Raw genomic sequence first — 17239 nt, 5'->3', positions numbered from 1 at the left:
TTTCTTCCTCAACATGGCATGTCACATGAAAGAGTATATGTTATGTAAGTAAACAATGCGAGGTCTATATGTGGTAGTCTATATAACCCGGGGTTTGTGCGTGACGCGGCACACGTTCCGACGCGTTACGATGCTGTGAGTGTGTGAATAAAAGGGAGTGGTATATTTTCGTTGCTAGGATACCGTCCGTATGATCTTGACATTTTTGACCGGCCGATTAATATGCGTTTATTTTAATGTACCGGGTGTTTCCTGTAACACGACACGAGCAAATAATTAAACCATATATTGTACTCTTCAAACGATATAACTTTTGACTAACAACTTTTAAAAATTATTAAATCTTTAGATTTTTTCTTTTTTCATACATATTAAATAATATATTCAATATACGCTGTCATCAGAGTGTTTGACATTGCTTGTCATGCCTTAAACATAACAAAATTTGCAATAGATCGCGTCTTAGAACTAGAATAAACTTTAAAGTGTAATAAAAACCAAAAGATAAGTTATTTTTCAATCAGTTTGAGGAGTAAAGCCTACAGTTTAATTTAAATATTGCTCCTGTTACACGAAACACCCAGTATACTACAAACATTTGCGATATATCGGCCTATGGATTTTTCTGTAAATAAATGTCGTTTACGATAATTTTGAGGGTGCAGATTTCAAAATTGATGTCCATTTTGGAATCCTATATCTGCCATATTGGAAATCGCAATCCACTGCCACGCAATCTATTGCAAATTTTGTACCTGCCGTATGCACTTATTCGTAAAAGTCATTAATCTCATTTCCGAAATTGTTGGGGAAACAGATTTCAAAAATAATGTCCGTTAAGGAATCTACGATGGTGGTCTTGCACTTTTTCATACAAGTCGTGATGATACTTGTTTCCAAATTTTTTGAGGATGCAGATTTTAAAAACAATGTTCATTTTGGAACTAAGACGGCGAATCTGCACTTTTTCATTCAAGTCGTGATAATACTCGTTTTCAAATTTTTTCGGGATGCAGACTTTAAAAACAATGTTCGTTTTGGAACCAAGATGGCGGTCATGCAATTTTCGTAAAAGTCGTCATGGCAGCCTCATTTCCGAATTTTTGCGGGTGCAACTTTCAAAAATAATGTCCGTTTTGGAATCAAAGATGGTGGATACGCACTTTTTCATAAAAGTCGTCATGATACCTACTCGTTTCCAAAATGGTTGGGGATGCAGATTTCAAAAATAATGTCCGTTTTGGAATCCAAGATGGCGGTCATGCACTTTTTCTTACAAGTCGTGATGATACTCAATTCCAAATTTTATGGGGATGCAGATTTTAAAAACAATGTTCATTTATGAACCAAGATGGCGGCCATGCACAAAAGTCGTCATGGTACTCCGAAACTTTCAAAAATAGAGTCCTATGTAAAATCCAGGATGGCGGATACGCACTTTTTCGTAAAAGTCGTCATGATCCTCATTTCCGAAATTGTTGGGCACGCAGATTTCAAAATAAATATCCGTTTTGGAATCTAAGATGGCGGTCATGCACTTTTTCATACAAGTCGTGATGATGTGATGATACTTGTTTCCAAATTTTTGGAAGATGCAGATTTTAAAAACAATGTCATTTTTGAAAGGAGAGAGACATTGGTGGCCATGCACTTTTTTTGTAAAAGTCGTCATGGCACTCATTTCCGAATTTTTTGGGGGTGGAACTTTCAAAAACAGCGTCCATTTTGAAATCCAAGATAGTCAAGTGGACATGAACTATTTCGTAGAACTCGTCACGGAATTCGTTTTCGAACTCTTCGGGTATGCAGAAAAATTATGTTTTTTTTAGAATACAAAATGCGGTTATTCAATGCGGTGGCAAAATAAAGTGATTGACAAAACCTAATATCAAAATGTCTGTTATGGATGTTACGTTAACTTAGTACATTATAGATATTTGTACTGAATTTCACAACAACATTCAATAGAGTCAGACCAAAGAAAGTCTGCAGGGCTAAATAAAAAGTAGCTTTTAGAAATCAGTATGTGACAACACCACAGAGAATGGATTAAAATAGTCTTGATACTTGTGAAATTTCTACCATATTTACCGTTTATGAAAAATTTAGACCCCATTTACACGAGAGCTTTTTCAACGCGCGTTAAAAAAGCGTTTGAATTACATAAATGGATACATGTGTATTTATTCACACGATGGCGGTGGCGCTTTTTATCAAGCGTTGTTGGATTTTCCACTTTAAGCGTTAGTCGTTAAATCGAATTTAGCGTGTGGACTTCAAGCACTTTATTAACGCGCGTTGAAAAAGCTCTCGTGTAAATGGGGCCTAAATTTTTGAATTTTTGAAAAAAAGTGAATGGGGCTTTAAGCTGTGCATTATGGTTAAATAAATTTAATTCCAACAATATATGTCACTATTAATATGTATACTATACATATACTAATGTTGATAAATAATATTGGGAGAATGTGACATTTGGATTCATCAAACTTATTGAGCTTTTGTAATATCAGCGACGGTCTAGCGGTAAATAGGTACAGAAGGGCGTACCGCAAATACTGAAGATCGCAAATTATGGGTATCTTTCTCATTTACTCCCATTAAGGCGTAATTATATTGACAGATAAATTGCCCACAATTTTCATACTTCGGTTTTCGGAAAAACGAAATAAACCATAAAAACAATAAACATGTATTCAAAATAAATTTAAGCTTAACTAGTAGGTACACATGCCGTAAGCATAAGCATGGAGGTTGTGGGTTCGAGCTCGAAACCCAGCTCGTACCAATGAGTTTCTCGAAATGTTAGAGGAAGTTCATAAGGTAAGTATGCCTATACCTATTAGGTGTGTTCAATTTGCTGTGAAACCTTAGTCTAAACCAATATTATATTATCTACATATGGTGCAAGTATTAAGATGTTTCATTCCACTCACCCGTCATCAACTCCAAATTTTGTAAACATTGTCGTTTTTGAGCTTGAATCTCCTCGTGCTGATTTTTTACTAGTGTAAAATTATTCATCATGCGGAAAAATAGCTCCCGCACGCTGGTTTTGTAAGGTTTCACCATGTTTTTCCCGTTCATCTCAAAACATAACAAATATTTAAACGATTTTGACACACACATACCATAGAGAATGACGTTTACTGACTGCTAAAAAACATTGCCATATATAGTTTTTTAATTCGCTGTCAAATTATTGCGCTGCAAAGTTCATTTGGTCTGACTCTATCTTCTTTGATATATTGGAAGTATTCGTATGTTTTAGCACTGAATATAACAGTTATTATTTTTAAGCACTAAATGTATGTATTTGTAATTGATTTATATTCTTGAAATTTCTCGGTAATTTACAGCAAGTAGAAGTTACATATTTTATTTATTAATGTATGACTGACTTATCAATAAGAGAATTATCGATGTTTTATTATATCAAACACTCGTTTTTGCCACTAGAACTTTTGTGTCTGATCATGATGATTTTTACGAAAAAGTGCGTATCCGGCATCTTGGATTCCAAAACGGACATTGTTTTTAAAAGCTGCATCCCGTAAATATGTATTTGTAAAGAGTATCAACACGACTTATATGAAAAAGTGCATGACCACCATCTTGGATTCCAAAACGGACATTATTTTTGAAAGTTGCACCCCCAAAAAATTCGGAAATGAGTAACCATGACGACTTTTACAAAAAAGTGCGTGGCCGCCATCTTGGTTCCAAAACGAACATTTTTTTAGGGTTCCTTACTCAAAGGGTAAAAACGGGGACCCTATTACTAAGACTCGACTGTCCGTCTGTCCATCTGTCCGTCTGTCTGTCACCAGGCTGTATCTCATGAACCGTGATAGCTAGACAGTTGACATTTTCACAAATTATGTATTTCTGTTACCGCTATAACATCAAATACTAAAAAGTACGGAATGAATATCATAACGACTTTTACGAAAAAGTGCAAGACCACCATCTTGGATTCCAAAACGGACATTATTTATGAAATCTGCATGTCCGACAATTTCGGAAACAAATTTTGAAATCCGCATCCGATAACCCAGGCAACGACTATCATGACAACCGTTTTGTTTAAGGTCTTGGATTCTAAGTCAATATTTACAAAAAGGTTTATCCAGCTTGCATTACGGTCGAAACCAGATCGTCAAAGATGGTCGTTCTTGTCTACGTGACAGCGTGATAAAACGGTGTCCGTCACTTTCTATCCCACGGTGTAAAAAAGTGACAGATATTTTATCACGTGAATAAAGATGGATAAAGCCATCCATAATGCGCCGGTAGTATCGAGTAGGTACAGGTTAACTGTAAGACTAATTCTACTAAATAAACGGAGCCCATATTTATCTCCATCCTGTATATAACTAGCGTTTGCTAACTCCTAAGGCCCACTTGCACCATTCTACTAACCCGGGGATAACCGGTTAAACCTGGAGTTACCATGGTTACCAGTACAATTTGACATCAGGTTATTAGGTTTAATCACTTAGCCCCGGATTAGTGGGATGGTGCAAGTGGGCCTAAGTTACCTACATCCTCAGTCGACGCGTTACTCTGCGGTCGCAGTTCGCATGTATTGAGTTATCGCCATTGCCTCTCCTCCCCTCCCGCCCCGCGCCGATCATTTAAATAATTTAAGGATAACCATTTTTACAATTGTGTCAAACGCTCAGTGTATTAATAGGAGATACTTTGACGCTGTGATAACATTTAGTACAGGCTTTATGGTGCATTAAAAAAAATACTGTAGAATTAATGCGCGTGGGCTAAAATTCGTTATAATTGTTTAAAAAATTGTAAAAATAAAATCCTCTGGATTTTCTTTTTTTTTAGATTGAGTAGAATAATTGGCGTAACAATAAAGTGGAAAATCACCAAGTGTTTAATCGATGTTGTATTGTAATTATTTATTTTAAACATTTTTATTGCTCGTGACGGGGTAAGTAATAGAACGTATACAAACCTATAATATATTGCTCAGAATATATAAATTAAATTAGTATAATTTTGAATGGCATAACGTGCAATAAGTACGTATAACAATGAATTCTATAATTTTTTAATGTATAATGAACTTTACATATAATAATTAATATCGTTTATGATAAGTATTAAAAGTACAATTACCTTTAATGTACCTTTTGTACAATTTTTACTGTGCAATAATGCTTAAATAAATAAATAAAAAGGTATAACGTTGAAATAATATAATATACAAAACAAATACCACGCAATAAACCTAACCTTTTATTTTTCTGGGGGGTAACAGTTCTAACCTAACCTAATACTTTTCTGGAAGCAGTTTCTTTCTCTGAGGGGTCACAGTTCTAACCTAACCTAACCTACTTTTCTGGTAGCAGTTTCTTTCTCTGAGGGGTCACAGTTCTAACCTAACCTAACCTACTTTTCTGGTAGCAGGTTCTTTCTCTGAGGGTTAACAGTTCTAACCTAACCTAATACTTTTCTGGTAGCAGTTTCTTTCTCTGAGGGGTCATAGTTCTAACCTAACCTAACGTACTTTTCTGGTAGCAGTTTTTTTTCTGGGGAGTCACAGTTCTAACCTAACCTACTTTTCTGACAGTAATTAGTTTCGATGACCTATGAAATACTGAGCTATCCAAATAATTTTACTGATGTTTTTGTTCAGATGATGATATGAGATGTTATTCATTATTTTAATTTATATGCATAATGAATGTTATATTAAATGTAATTAGTTTATTTGTATGTTATACCAAACAGCGGTATATATATTGTATGTTATATTATTTTTATGTTATACTTATTGAAAATATAGATTTAGTGCATTATACATAAGATTAGTATACGTTTTGAACGTTTGTAAACTGAAATTATACCAAAAGTTCGTATTCATTTAGTATGCACCACTAAAAAAGTGGTGCATATTTTACTTCCAGTGTAAAATATTTTTCATATCTCCTGTTCGGAAAGTTCACCTTTCATAGGCTGATAACCGGGTCGAAAATTGCTTTTCCACCCTAGGGTGGAAAGTATTTTTTTTTTAATTTTTACTTCGAGCAACGGCTAACAGCCATATATGCCATATTAATCAGTTAAAAGCTCTCATATTAGCTTCCGCATGACTGAAAATGGCGCCGTTTACATTTTCATCGGAAAAAAATCTAAAACCATAGACAATCCAATCTTAAATTGGGATGTGTCTGAAACGGCCTTAATGTATACGCGCCTTAAAAAAAAGTGAAACTGAATGAATGAATGTAATGTAATGATAATATTTTAATAAACATTCATTGTCATTTATATTATTAATTTATTAACACATATTTATGTTTATTTAATACATTTAAATATTAAATACAAGTAGTATAATTTTTATACACAATAATAAATATTTTGGCAGTAGCAATATTTTTATTTTCATAAAATAGAAAAATAAACTAATTAGGAAAAGGCGGGAATAGGTATTGGTACTAAATAAACTGATGAGACATTACTTGCTCTGGTTCAAAATTGATTTTTCAAGTGATTCGAGTGACTTAAACATAGAATTAACTCCTGAATCTGTTAAAGAAGAAGCAAAAACAGTGGTTGATAATCTTTTACCTGCATCTTCAAAACAAAGATACCTAAAGGCATACGAGCACTTTATGAAATGGAGAAGCGTTAAAAAGTGAAGTCGCTGTCAGAAAACGTATTTTTGGCTTCTTTCAGTGAAATGTCTAAATCATTACAACCTTCCACACTTTGGAGCAATTACTCTATGCTTAAATGAGTGATGAATACAAAGCATCAAGTGAACTTGAAAAACTTCATAAATTCTTACCAATAATAAACCTACATTTCTCGTGTTTGACTTTCCTCATAGTCGAAATGAAAAGTAGAGTGTTTAACTCGGGTAAAAGTAACCATCTCACCCTCGAACTATTGGCGCTCTCTCTTCGTTCGAGCGCCAAAATATCACGGGTGAAATGGTTCACTTTCCATCCTTGGTTAACAATCTACTATAGTTATGCTCTTTGAATAAAAAATCACTACTGTAAAATTTAATGTTTACATCTTTTTAAAAACTAAATTAATAAAAACTTTTTTTCGAAAAATCTCAATATATTTTTTTGAGATAACTTTACACATCCATTCACAAAATAGTGTTCTATAATATTCCAAATACAAATATACTGTAGGTCATAATGTGATGTTCTCGAACAATTCAAAGTTTGTTCCCCCGCCTAATCGGTTCTACGGGCAATGTGCCCCGCCCACTGCCACTTAAGGGGCCCACTGATTAACAGTCCGCCGGACGGTATCGGCCTGTCAGTTGTTCGGGGCTGTCAAAATTTTGTTCTAACTGACAGGCCGTTACCGTCCGGCGGACTGTTAATCAGTGGGCCCCTTTACTTGCGAAGTTATTTAAGAAAATACAAATAGCCAAATAATGACATGATGAAATGAATGAAAATTATCTTTTACGTAAAAAATCTGTTTCAGATTTCTTATAAAATAAGTGCTACTTTTTTTCGCTACCAGGATCAATATTAAAAAAAAATATTGAAGGGAGAAAATAAATTCTAAGGTCCCCTTTTTTAGTCATTCGTAAATAACTCGTAAACGATGGCCAATAGCAAAAAATGTTTTATTACATGAATAATTTACATAAAATTTCCTACAAAAGAGGTTATTCAAACTTTTTCGCTAGGATCAATATTAAAAACGATATTAAAGAGAGAAAATAAATTCTAAGGTCCCCTTTTTAAATAAAAAAAAACTAAAAAAAAAAAACGATTGTAGAACAAATTATAAGTAACTTTCCCACCTTAATATGAGATCACCCTGACCCACACGCTTAATATTATTTTTTATCTCCCATTTATCAACAGATTTGTATAATAAACTATATATTTTTTAAACGTAATACGTGTACCTTTACGACTATATGTTTTGATTTCAGATTGTTGATACACTTTTAAAAGAGAATTGGTAATTATAAAAAAATCTAAAATACGTTTTTTAGTCTTTTCTACTTTATTCTTTTTTTTTGTTAGAAAGTTCATTGTCTAAAAATAGATTCCTCGTCCTCAATTTATCCGAAAATTATATATTACATGTCCTAATAGGTATAGTTTTAGGTATAGTGCACTAGCAAACCAGCTATAAATAATTATGGATCAATCTCATCTACTCTACCGGCCACATGTATAAAATTAAATCACCAATTTTAGATGTATGGCGACAACCGAGCTCTTGAAATAAACAAGTTGCCCCCAAACCGGCATACTAACATTGAAATTTGTCAATTTCGCATCCGCGCCTCCTGATTTGATCGGTAACATCAGAATCTTACAATCGAATCAACCACTTTTCTCGTCACATTCATATAAATCAAAATCGTTGGTGACCCCTTTATAATTATCACATGAGTAGTAAGTGCAATATTTTTTTATCGACATATACAATGACGTGACAATTTTTTTTCCTATTCCTGCGGGCTCAGCACGGTTCCATTTTTATCGACTATCACTATGCGCGTCCCTTTCGCACTTACATACTTGTTAGAACGTGACAGGCATGGTGACAAGGGATAAAAACGCGACCGTGCTAAGCCGCCTGGTATCATTTTATTTGTCAAACTCATGTCAATTTAGTTCGCGAGTTTCTGGAGGCGACCTTAATTGCTTTGAAAATATGACGTTTATAATGAAACTTGTCCGAACATGTAATGGGCGTAATGGCGCGAGCGAGACGCACGATAATTAAATAATATGTATGATTCAAATATCATTCTAATGTCAGTGTAGGTACCTTCCTACTGACAGTGTACTCGTACCTTTGGACTTGGCCTTTGAAAACACATAATTTTGATGTCGAAATGTAAGTTGTATTGCCCTCCTTGTCCTACCCGTAGTTAAACATAAATTTAAATTTATCTCAGGTTTAATAAGGGCAGCCGGGCAGCCGCGCAAAAAATAAATAAGCGTGGGTATGATGATATGAGTAAAAGTATGATCGAGTTATTCATGAGTCTTTTTGATTAAGAGGCGGCAGGGTTCGGGTCTCTTATGTAACTCGATCTACGCCCTTGGCCTTTGATCACAGACCACCTCAACTAGACGGACCACATACGACAATCGCGGACACCAACACATAAGCGCTCCCGTACTTTAGTCTGTGAGCGCGACCGCTTATTTCAGTTGCGCCCACAAATACCTACGACCACTCGTGTAAATTAGGAATATTTACAAAAATTTTACTTAAGAGTCTACTTGGTGTAAAATACAACTAAGTTGTGTTGCTCGGATCGTAGCATTTTTCTGCGAGTGGTGACCTTGTGCTTTTTGTAAACGCTTCATATTGCGGTGTCTGTGTAGTCTGTGTCAGTGATATAATTTTGTACTACCCTTTCGCTCAACAAATCCGAAGTAATCAATCCAATTGTCGTTTGATATTCAATATTTCATTCTTATATAAGATACCATTTCTCTGTTATGTTTTTCTTATACGATGTCGGTATAGTCAGTCGTTATTTTGTCTATAAGTCTTTTAGAAATCGAGTTTGGCTGAAGTCATCTCGGATATGGGTAGGTTATATTTGGTATCATAGCATTCAGTATGTCCTGAACACAAATAGAGTTAGACCAAGAGGAGTCTGCAACGATTTTGATAGCACACGCAGTGCAAGCTACTTATTTTAAACGTCAAACTTCTATGAAATTATTACGTACACTTGCACTGCGTGGGCTATCAAAATAGTTGCAAACTTTTCCTGGTCTAACTCTATATGCGATGACAAGCGCGAAAATGGTGGAGGTAGTTCAGGTAGTATCTGTGACGGTGCCCTATTGATATTCCGAAAAAAAATACGCCGATTTTTGTTTCGCCGACAACGATTCGCAGACGGGTTGTTTGGCAGAGTAACGATTCGCCGAATCTCGTTACGCATAATAGTCGTTTGCGAGAGTAGTCAATAAGCAGAACATTGATACGCATATTTACTATTCGTAGAATAATCATTTAGTAACTGTCATAATTACCCGAGAAACCATTGGTCGAAACACAATAGGTCGAATGTTCATTTGGCATTAATATTGAATGTTCGTTTTTTTAGCATTAGAAAAAAGGTAAACAATCTTGACGTGTCTTTTAATTGAAAAACTCTTTTTAAAAATAAGTCATGGCAAACATGTAACATTCACGAATCTAATACGATCATTTATATTCTTCTGCTTTCATAAGTAATACTTAGTTACTGATTTTTAAAAAGCGTTTTTCAATTAAAAGACATGTCAACGTCGCTTACCTTCTCTCTAATGCTAAAGAAAATATAAAATAAGGTGAGATTTCAATTATTGATGAAGTGCACCTGATGATGATGATTGTTGATGATAATGATGATGATTTTTTTAAAGTAGTATGTTTAGCGATTACTCCAGCACCCATGGTCCGATTTGAGTTATTCTTTTTTTGTTTGAAAAAAGTTACCTGCGAGGTATTCCCATAATAATTTTGGTTCTGATCTGATGTTGTAATCCATGAGGAATTGACGGAACCCCCAAATTTTTAAAGGCATTATTATGATTTCAGTATTTTCTAAAGTAACTCAAGCATTTCTTCCTGAAATCCACCAATTTCATGAAGTGCAACTGTAGCCTTACCACGAGTTTGACACTACATATTCGCTAACTTCTTCGTAAGTTTATATACATATACTTAACGCATTTACTTAAAAAATGATAATATTTTATTTCATTCTTTTGTTTCGAAAATAACGACTTATATGTAAAATGTGAAACGTTATTCGACTAAACATTGCTTAAACGAAACGAACCAAATGGAAATCGTCCAATAATAGTTCTGCGAATTTACACAGAAGCAAACTGAACGGTATGTGAACCAAGAGTCTACGTAACGTTAGTTGACCAGAAGTTACATTGACAAATAAATTACTCTGCGAAACGATGTTCGGCGAATCGTTGTCGGCGAATCGATGATCTGCTAAAAGTTTATCGGAGAATCATTAGGTACCCATCTGTGACGTCATAAAGTCGGCGGTACAAAGAAAGTTTCTTTTTTCTTTTAAGGATACCATATGGAGTGTCAAATGAAAGAACATTTTCTCTATTTGGTCTAACAAATCAGGAGAAAACGTCCAAAACTTTCTCAATGCAGAGTTGATTTTAACTGTTCTAGATTAAAACTACTGAATGGATTATTCCAAAATACATACCAAGTGACTGTGAATATCTTCTATAATAATGTACAAATACGGATGTCAATTGCAACTTCATTACTGATGCGGCATTACATTACGTTATTGCTATAGAAATTGGCAGATACAGGTCAATTTCTTTAATAAAATGAGTGATGACCTTGACAATTTGACATAGTATCACAGACCTTGCATGTAGTTGGCGATCTTGCAGACGGTCTCGCCGTAGAACCAGACCAGCGTCACCGCTTTGCTGAGCTGCAGCGGCATGCAGACCCCCGTGACCAGCAGGTCCGCCGTCGACAGGTTCACCAGGTGTCACCGACCTTGCATGTAGTTGGCGATCTTGCAGACGGTCTCGCCGTAGAACCAGACCAGCGTCACCGCCTTGCTGAGCTGCAGCGGCATGCAGACGCCCGTCACCAGCAGGTCCGCCGTCGACAGGTTCACCAGGTGTCACCGACCTTGCATGTAGTTGGCGATCTTGCAGACGGTCTCGCCGTAGAACCAGACCAGCGTCACCGCCTTGCTGAGCTGCAGCGGCATGCAGACGCCCGTCACCAGCAGGTCCGCCGTCGACAGGTTCACCAGGTGTCACCGACCTTGCATGTAGTTGGCGATCTTGCAGACGGTCTCGCCGTAGAACCAGACTAGCGTCACCGCCTTGCTGAGCTGCAGTGGCATGCAGACGCCCGTCACCAGCAGGTCCGCCGTCGACAGGTTCACCAGGAAGATGTTAGTTACGCTGTTGACAATAAACATCAATAATTATCATCGTAATAAAGCACTAACATGATACGGGCAATGATTTTTGATGTTCATAAAATCCTTATTTGAACTTCTACAAAAAGATGGTCAGAGTAGAATAAAGGTTATATTAACTGCAGTCAGTATCTGATGCGATCGATGTTGTCGCTACTGTATTTGTGTAAAAAATGTGCGAACGAATAAATGTCATAATCGCGGTAGTAATACGGCGTCGAACGTCACTCATTTTATCAAGAAAATGTACAGCGGCTGTAACGATCACGTCGCAACAGTAGAACAACAGTGCAACTGCTTTTGAAATCTGAACGTCACCAAAAACCACCCTGTGGGACAATCGGAGACTATTAATTACTATACGCTACACTAATTAAAGGGTCCCACACATTATCAGTCCGCCTGCGTCTCTGGTCCTATCAGGCGGCCTGTCGTCCCAGGCCAATAACGTCTGCACACAAGTGATTATTGGCTGCCGGCAATGGCTTGCTACCACCTCTACGAATACACAATTAGCAGTCGAGAGTCGTCAGTTTTCGCCCCAAGACCATGAACTGTCCGACCGATATCTGTCGACGCATACTCTCGGTTAGTGTTAGGCGTCAGGTCAAAACCTGAAATACAACTGTCAGTGTGTGACCTTTTGCGATTAACTGAATGACTAATATAATGAGGCGAACCTTAACCCAACCTAGCCGAAGGTCAAAAGATTATTAAAGGATTGGAATCTCTCATATATTACCTAGTCTTGAAATTCTTCAAATACTATGTTTAATAGTAGGTATATTCACGCTCGCCTATACCAAATATACTATAAATGAGATGTATGTAAATATTGGTAGTTACCAATATTAACACAAACTGAAATTAACAGAAGCAATTTCAATATAAAGGGATCGATTCATGAGCAATCAGCATCAGTCCATCTAGTTTGCTTCTTTGAAAACTTGGTAGTAAACTTCGAAGTAAACCGATACGCCGACCGAGAATTAGACGCAACTTTGAGGGTAGATTTCCTCACGATAGATCTATTTAACCCTAATGATTTAATAAGTTTTTGGTCAAAATATCTAGGTAGATAGGTAGATAGACAGATACAGGCTGGTTAAACTGGTTTAACAAAACATACTTAAAGTCGCTCCAGTGGGCCTTCCTGTTTTTACTCGCTCATTAAATTGTATCTTATGTATAAAACTATTTCTGCTACCATAAATATGAATTTGTTACTGTATCTACAAACCTATTTTGTAATCGGAGCTTTTGGAATTTTATCGTTATATCCTTTATATTGTTACTTAGCGCTATATTATATTGTAGATTTATCAGTAGGTAACCTAGTAATCTGTGGATGTTGTTGGTCTTATACTTTTGTACACAATTTCTGTGTCTAAACCCTGCGTGTTACCGTTTTTTGTCCCAAATAAATAAATAAAAAGGTTAAACATGATAGTCCAGACTGGGTATCCTGAACCGACTATAAATATTTTTGACTTTTGACGAATTGAAAAGACAACTTGCGTGATTGGTGGATAAGCCCGATTGTGCTCTATCTAATGTGCGGTGGTGATCAATTTCTCTTGTCCGCAAACTTGTTTTATTAAGCGTGTTTTTCGGTACATTATGCTTCAGAAGTGCTTTTACACGCTGTTTTACTCAACAAAATTCGGGAATTTACGTGAATATATTTATCTCACTTTTATATATTCAATTATTCATGTTGCCGAGGGTTTGGCAGATGTAAATTTAAGCAGACCTTTGTTTTATTTTGTTACGTCACGTCACGTCACGGCTTCAAACGTTAAATGCAGGGTGACCTGATTTTATTATTAAATTTGAAAGTGAAATTCGATGGAGAGGAAAAATCAGGAAAATCTATTAGCAGTGTGGCAATTTTACTGGAAAATAACGGGAGATTTAAGATTAAGGTACGATATCTACAATACATTGTTGCCCTTTGTAAGTCCGGTTTGAGTGGTGGAGGTGACAATGGTATAAAGCAGCATTTCTCAAACTATGCGGAGCGAATATTATAGATATGCATATACTTATGCCAAATGATGAAATTTATCACGTGGGTCACAGCTCAGTAAGCTTTGGGGACCACTGATATAAAGGATGATTCACGTTACAACGGTCCGGATTCAGTTCACACCCGACTGACCCGACCCCAGCCGAGGCGTTCGACACTTTACGTTTTCTATAAAAGTTACTTCCGAGCTTCGGCGGTGATCACGTAACGATGGAAAACGAAGTTATTGGCTTAGATTATTTATTGCATGAAAGGGAAGTATGAAAAATATAAGAATTTCTAGCTAAATCATCAGTCAAATTGAATAACAGTGTTTACGGTCGTATCGCTAAATAATTTAAAAAACCATGTCAATTGTTAAAACAGAATCTATTCATTTTTTTCATCGCGTAAATTCGGGTTATGAAACTTATGAAAATTCCAATAACCGTTTACGTGCGCAACTGCGCAGTAATAAGTCATTTTGACCGAGCCGGCATTCCAAACACGATCCATGCGCGAGTTCATCCTCCATGATTAGCCTAGCCAAGGAGACAATCATACATCGACAAACGAAAAGAAATGTCTTTTGTCAAAATTTAAATTTTTGGTTCAAGCTTTTATCGCTGACTGCACTTTTCTTTCAACAGGCAACGATTACATCAAGATACCTAAATAACTGAAAAAAAAAAATCCAAACACAACACCGCGACGTGAGAGACTGTAATTGTGTGTGTAATGCACGCACACAGACGCGCGTGCGCTCGTACTCGCGCCCGCGCGCACCTCTCTGCTTGCAATTTGCAATGTCACTTTTCGTTACTACTACTACTAAGTAGGGTAATTCGCCAGTAACTGGCCACTTTTAGTAACTGGCCGCCCTAAACTAAAAATGAATCCTATTCACATATAAACAGAATTCATAGGAAATGCAATCTAGATCTCGCAATTTCGAGATCTCGCTAGATCTCGCGCGTATTTTCGAGATTTAATCTAGTTGACAGGAAATCTCGAAATATGCAATCTCGGTCGAGATCTCGATTAATATTTTCGAGATCTCGAACAAGATTGAAAGTGAAATACTTTGTTTTAAGTAATATTTTTGACCTTAGAATCATGTTGTTCAGGCAGTGCTATTATGTGTCCGGCTTTAGCTCTATTATTGATACGCAGTTTCTAAGTAAAGTTTAACATTGATAGCATTTTATACAAGTAAAGTAAAAATATAAATTAATTTTATGTTAAATGTCAATTTAATTTGTTGTTTTTATTTTCTACCTTAGTTAAGTAGTATGTCGGCGGCATATCGTAAAAGCGTAATCCTAGGCATATCATGAAACGCCACCATTTCCTGATCTAAGATTAACCCAGGCATATCACGATCTGCCTTATGAAAGAGACAGCAGATCGATCAGAGCAATGCATTCGTTGTATTCCTAGCTTCATACCGAGCGAATCGTAATATAATTGATCGAGATATTCCTAGGCATATCATTAAACGCCGCCATTCCATGATCTGACTAATACGTCGCACTATACGATCCTTTTGAGTAGAATGCGTACTAAAATAACATAGCGTCCAAAAACGTATTATAGTCTGTCAAGCAATTTCATTGGTTTTCATTTGCTAAAATTTAGGACACCTTACTTTATTCGATACGCCTAAATGTTGAGGTTTGCACGATATGGCTAGTGGTCGCTAGTCAGATCATGAAATGCCGGCGTTTCATGATCTGCCCAGGAATATCACACCTTGAGGTTTGCACGAAATTGCTGGTGTTCGCTAGGCAGATCATGAAATGTCGGCGTTTCATGATTTGCCTAGGAATATCACACCCTACTTATTTGATATACCAAACGTCGCCAGGCAAATCGTCAAACGTTGAGGTTTGAACGATATGGTTGGTAGATATGGAATTCTTAGAGATTTTGATTAAAATAACACATTTTAGTTACTTTGTCAAATTCGATCTCGTCGAGATATTAATCTCGATCTCGAAAGTGTGACTCTCGAGATCTCGAAACACCCAATCTCTATTTGGATATTTCGTGCGAGATCTCGAATCGCCAATCTTGGTGCGAGTTTGCATTCCCTAGCTAGAACCCTAAATTGCTCGACAATTACGGAGCGTGACTGTACCTAAAAAAAATTGTAAACCCATAACCATGCAATAAAATATTTTTGATTTAAATTTCATTAGAATCAAAAAGTTCAAAATAGATTGTATAGGTATGTCACTTCAAAAATGTGTTCCTTCTCAACCCAAAACCCCTTGTGTCTCAGGATGATCTAGATATTTTCACACAAGACGGTTTATCGATAACTTCTTACATCACTAGATTATCGACATTAAATGTCGACTATTGCCCATCACTTTTCTGTCTGTGTACGTATTTAGAAACTTGACTCCGCCCCTAAAATTAGTGCGATAAGGACAACTGCAGCTCAGGCGAAAAATCCTGTGTAAAAATCTCAAAAATCGAGGTTTCGTACTCGACTTTTTCCTCCTCCGAAACTTAACCAATCCTAACCAAACTTGTAAATCTAAATGATTATGAAATTATCTGTGTCGAACCGTTTTGCTTTTTTGGCTAATTGATATCAGTTTTGAATACCACGCCCCTCATTGCGGCATAGTCAATTAGGCCAATTTGGCCATTTTCGAAGGGCTCTAGCGCCTTAAAAAACAAAAATATCAAAAAAAGCAAAACGGTCCTACACAGATATTGACAATAATTATCTGTGTTGAAAAAATCATTGCTCTAGGTTCAAACACCACGGAGGAAACAGTCGAGTACGTTTGTATGGACAAATGACCACTCCTGTTGGCTCTTAAAACAACCATTTTTTTTGCATATTACTTGGCTATTACGCTGGTTATTCCAAAGACTCGATTCACCCCCGCCCCAACAGCCAATGATAACACGGCCCGAAGCTGCGTGATTGATAGATTATAATTTCTTGGGAGCGCCAGTCATAATGTGATTGGCCATAAATTCAACAAGTCAGGATCAGTCTACGCAGGATTATCGGACAGATATTATCCGGACAGGAATTTCGGTAATTTGACAGGTCTGTGGCCGGAATCCGAAGTTGTCGGTAATGAATAGGTACTGAAATATTCACTTATGTACTTTAGAGTACGCGGTGGTATTTTAGGGATTGAAGATGACGGATTCCAACCTTTGTTTTAATTAACAAATAGCAAGTTTCACGTGCCCCGACCCTCGGCTCATCTCGAGTACTTGGCTCCTGTTAACTGAATTACAACATT

The 17239-nt window shown here is 36.5% G+C and overlaps 1 protein-coding gene across 1 annotated transcript in view; it reads right to left on the bottom strand.

The window, feature by feature from the left end:
* The window catches only part of LOC134793943 (neuropeptide FF receptor 1-like), a 77519-nt gene that overhangs the window by 25297 nt on the left and 34983 nt on the right, over positions 1–17239 (bottom strand). The window contains exon 2 of the mRNA XM_063765660.1: positions 11797–11939. Coding sequence (XP_063621730.1) covers positions 11797–11939 — 143 coding nt within the window. The remainder of the gene's footprint in view (positions 1–11796; positions 11940–17239) is intronic.

The sequence above is a fragment of the Cydia splendana genome, chromosome 9 (genome assembly GCF_910591565.1).
Source record: "Cydia splendana chromosome 9, ilCydSple1.2, whole genome shotgun sequence".
NCBI lineage: Eukaryota > Metazoa > Arthropoda > Insecta > Lepidoptera > Tortricidae > Cydia > Cydia splendana.
This window is presented reverse-complemented; position numbering and strand designations above follow the sequence as displayed.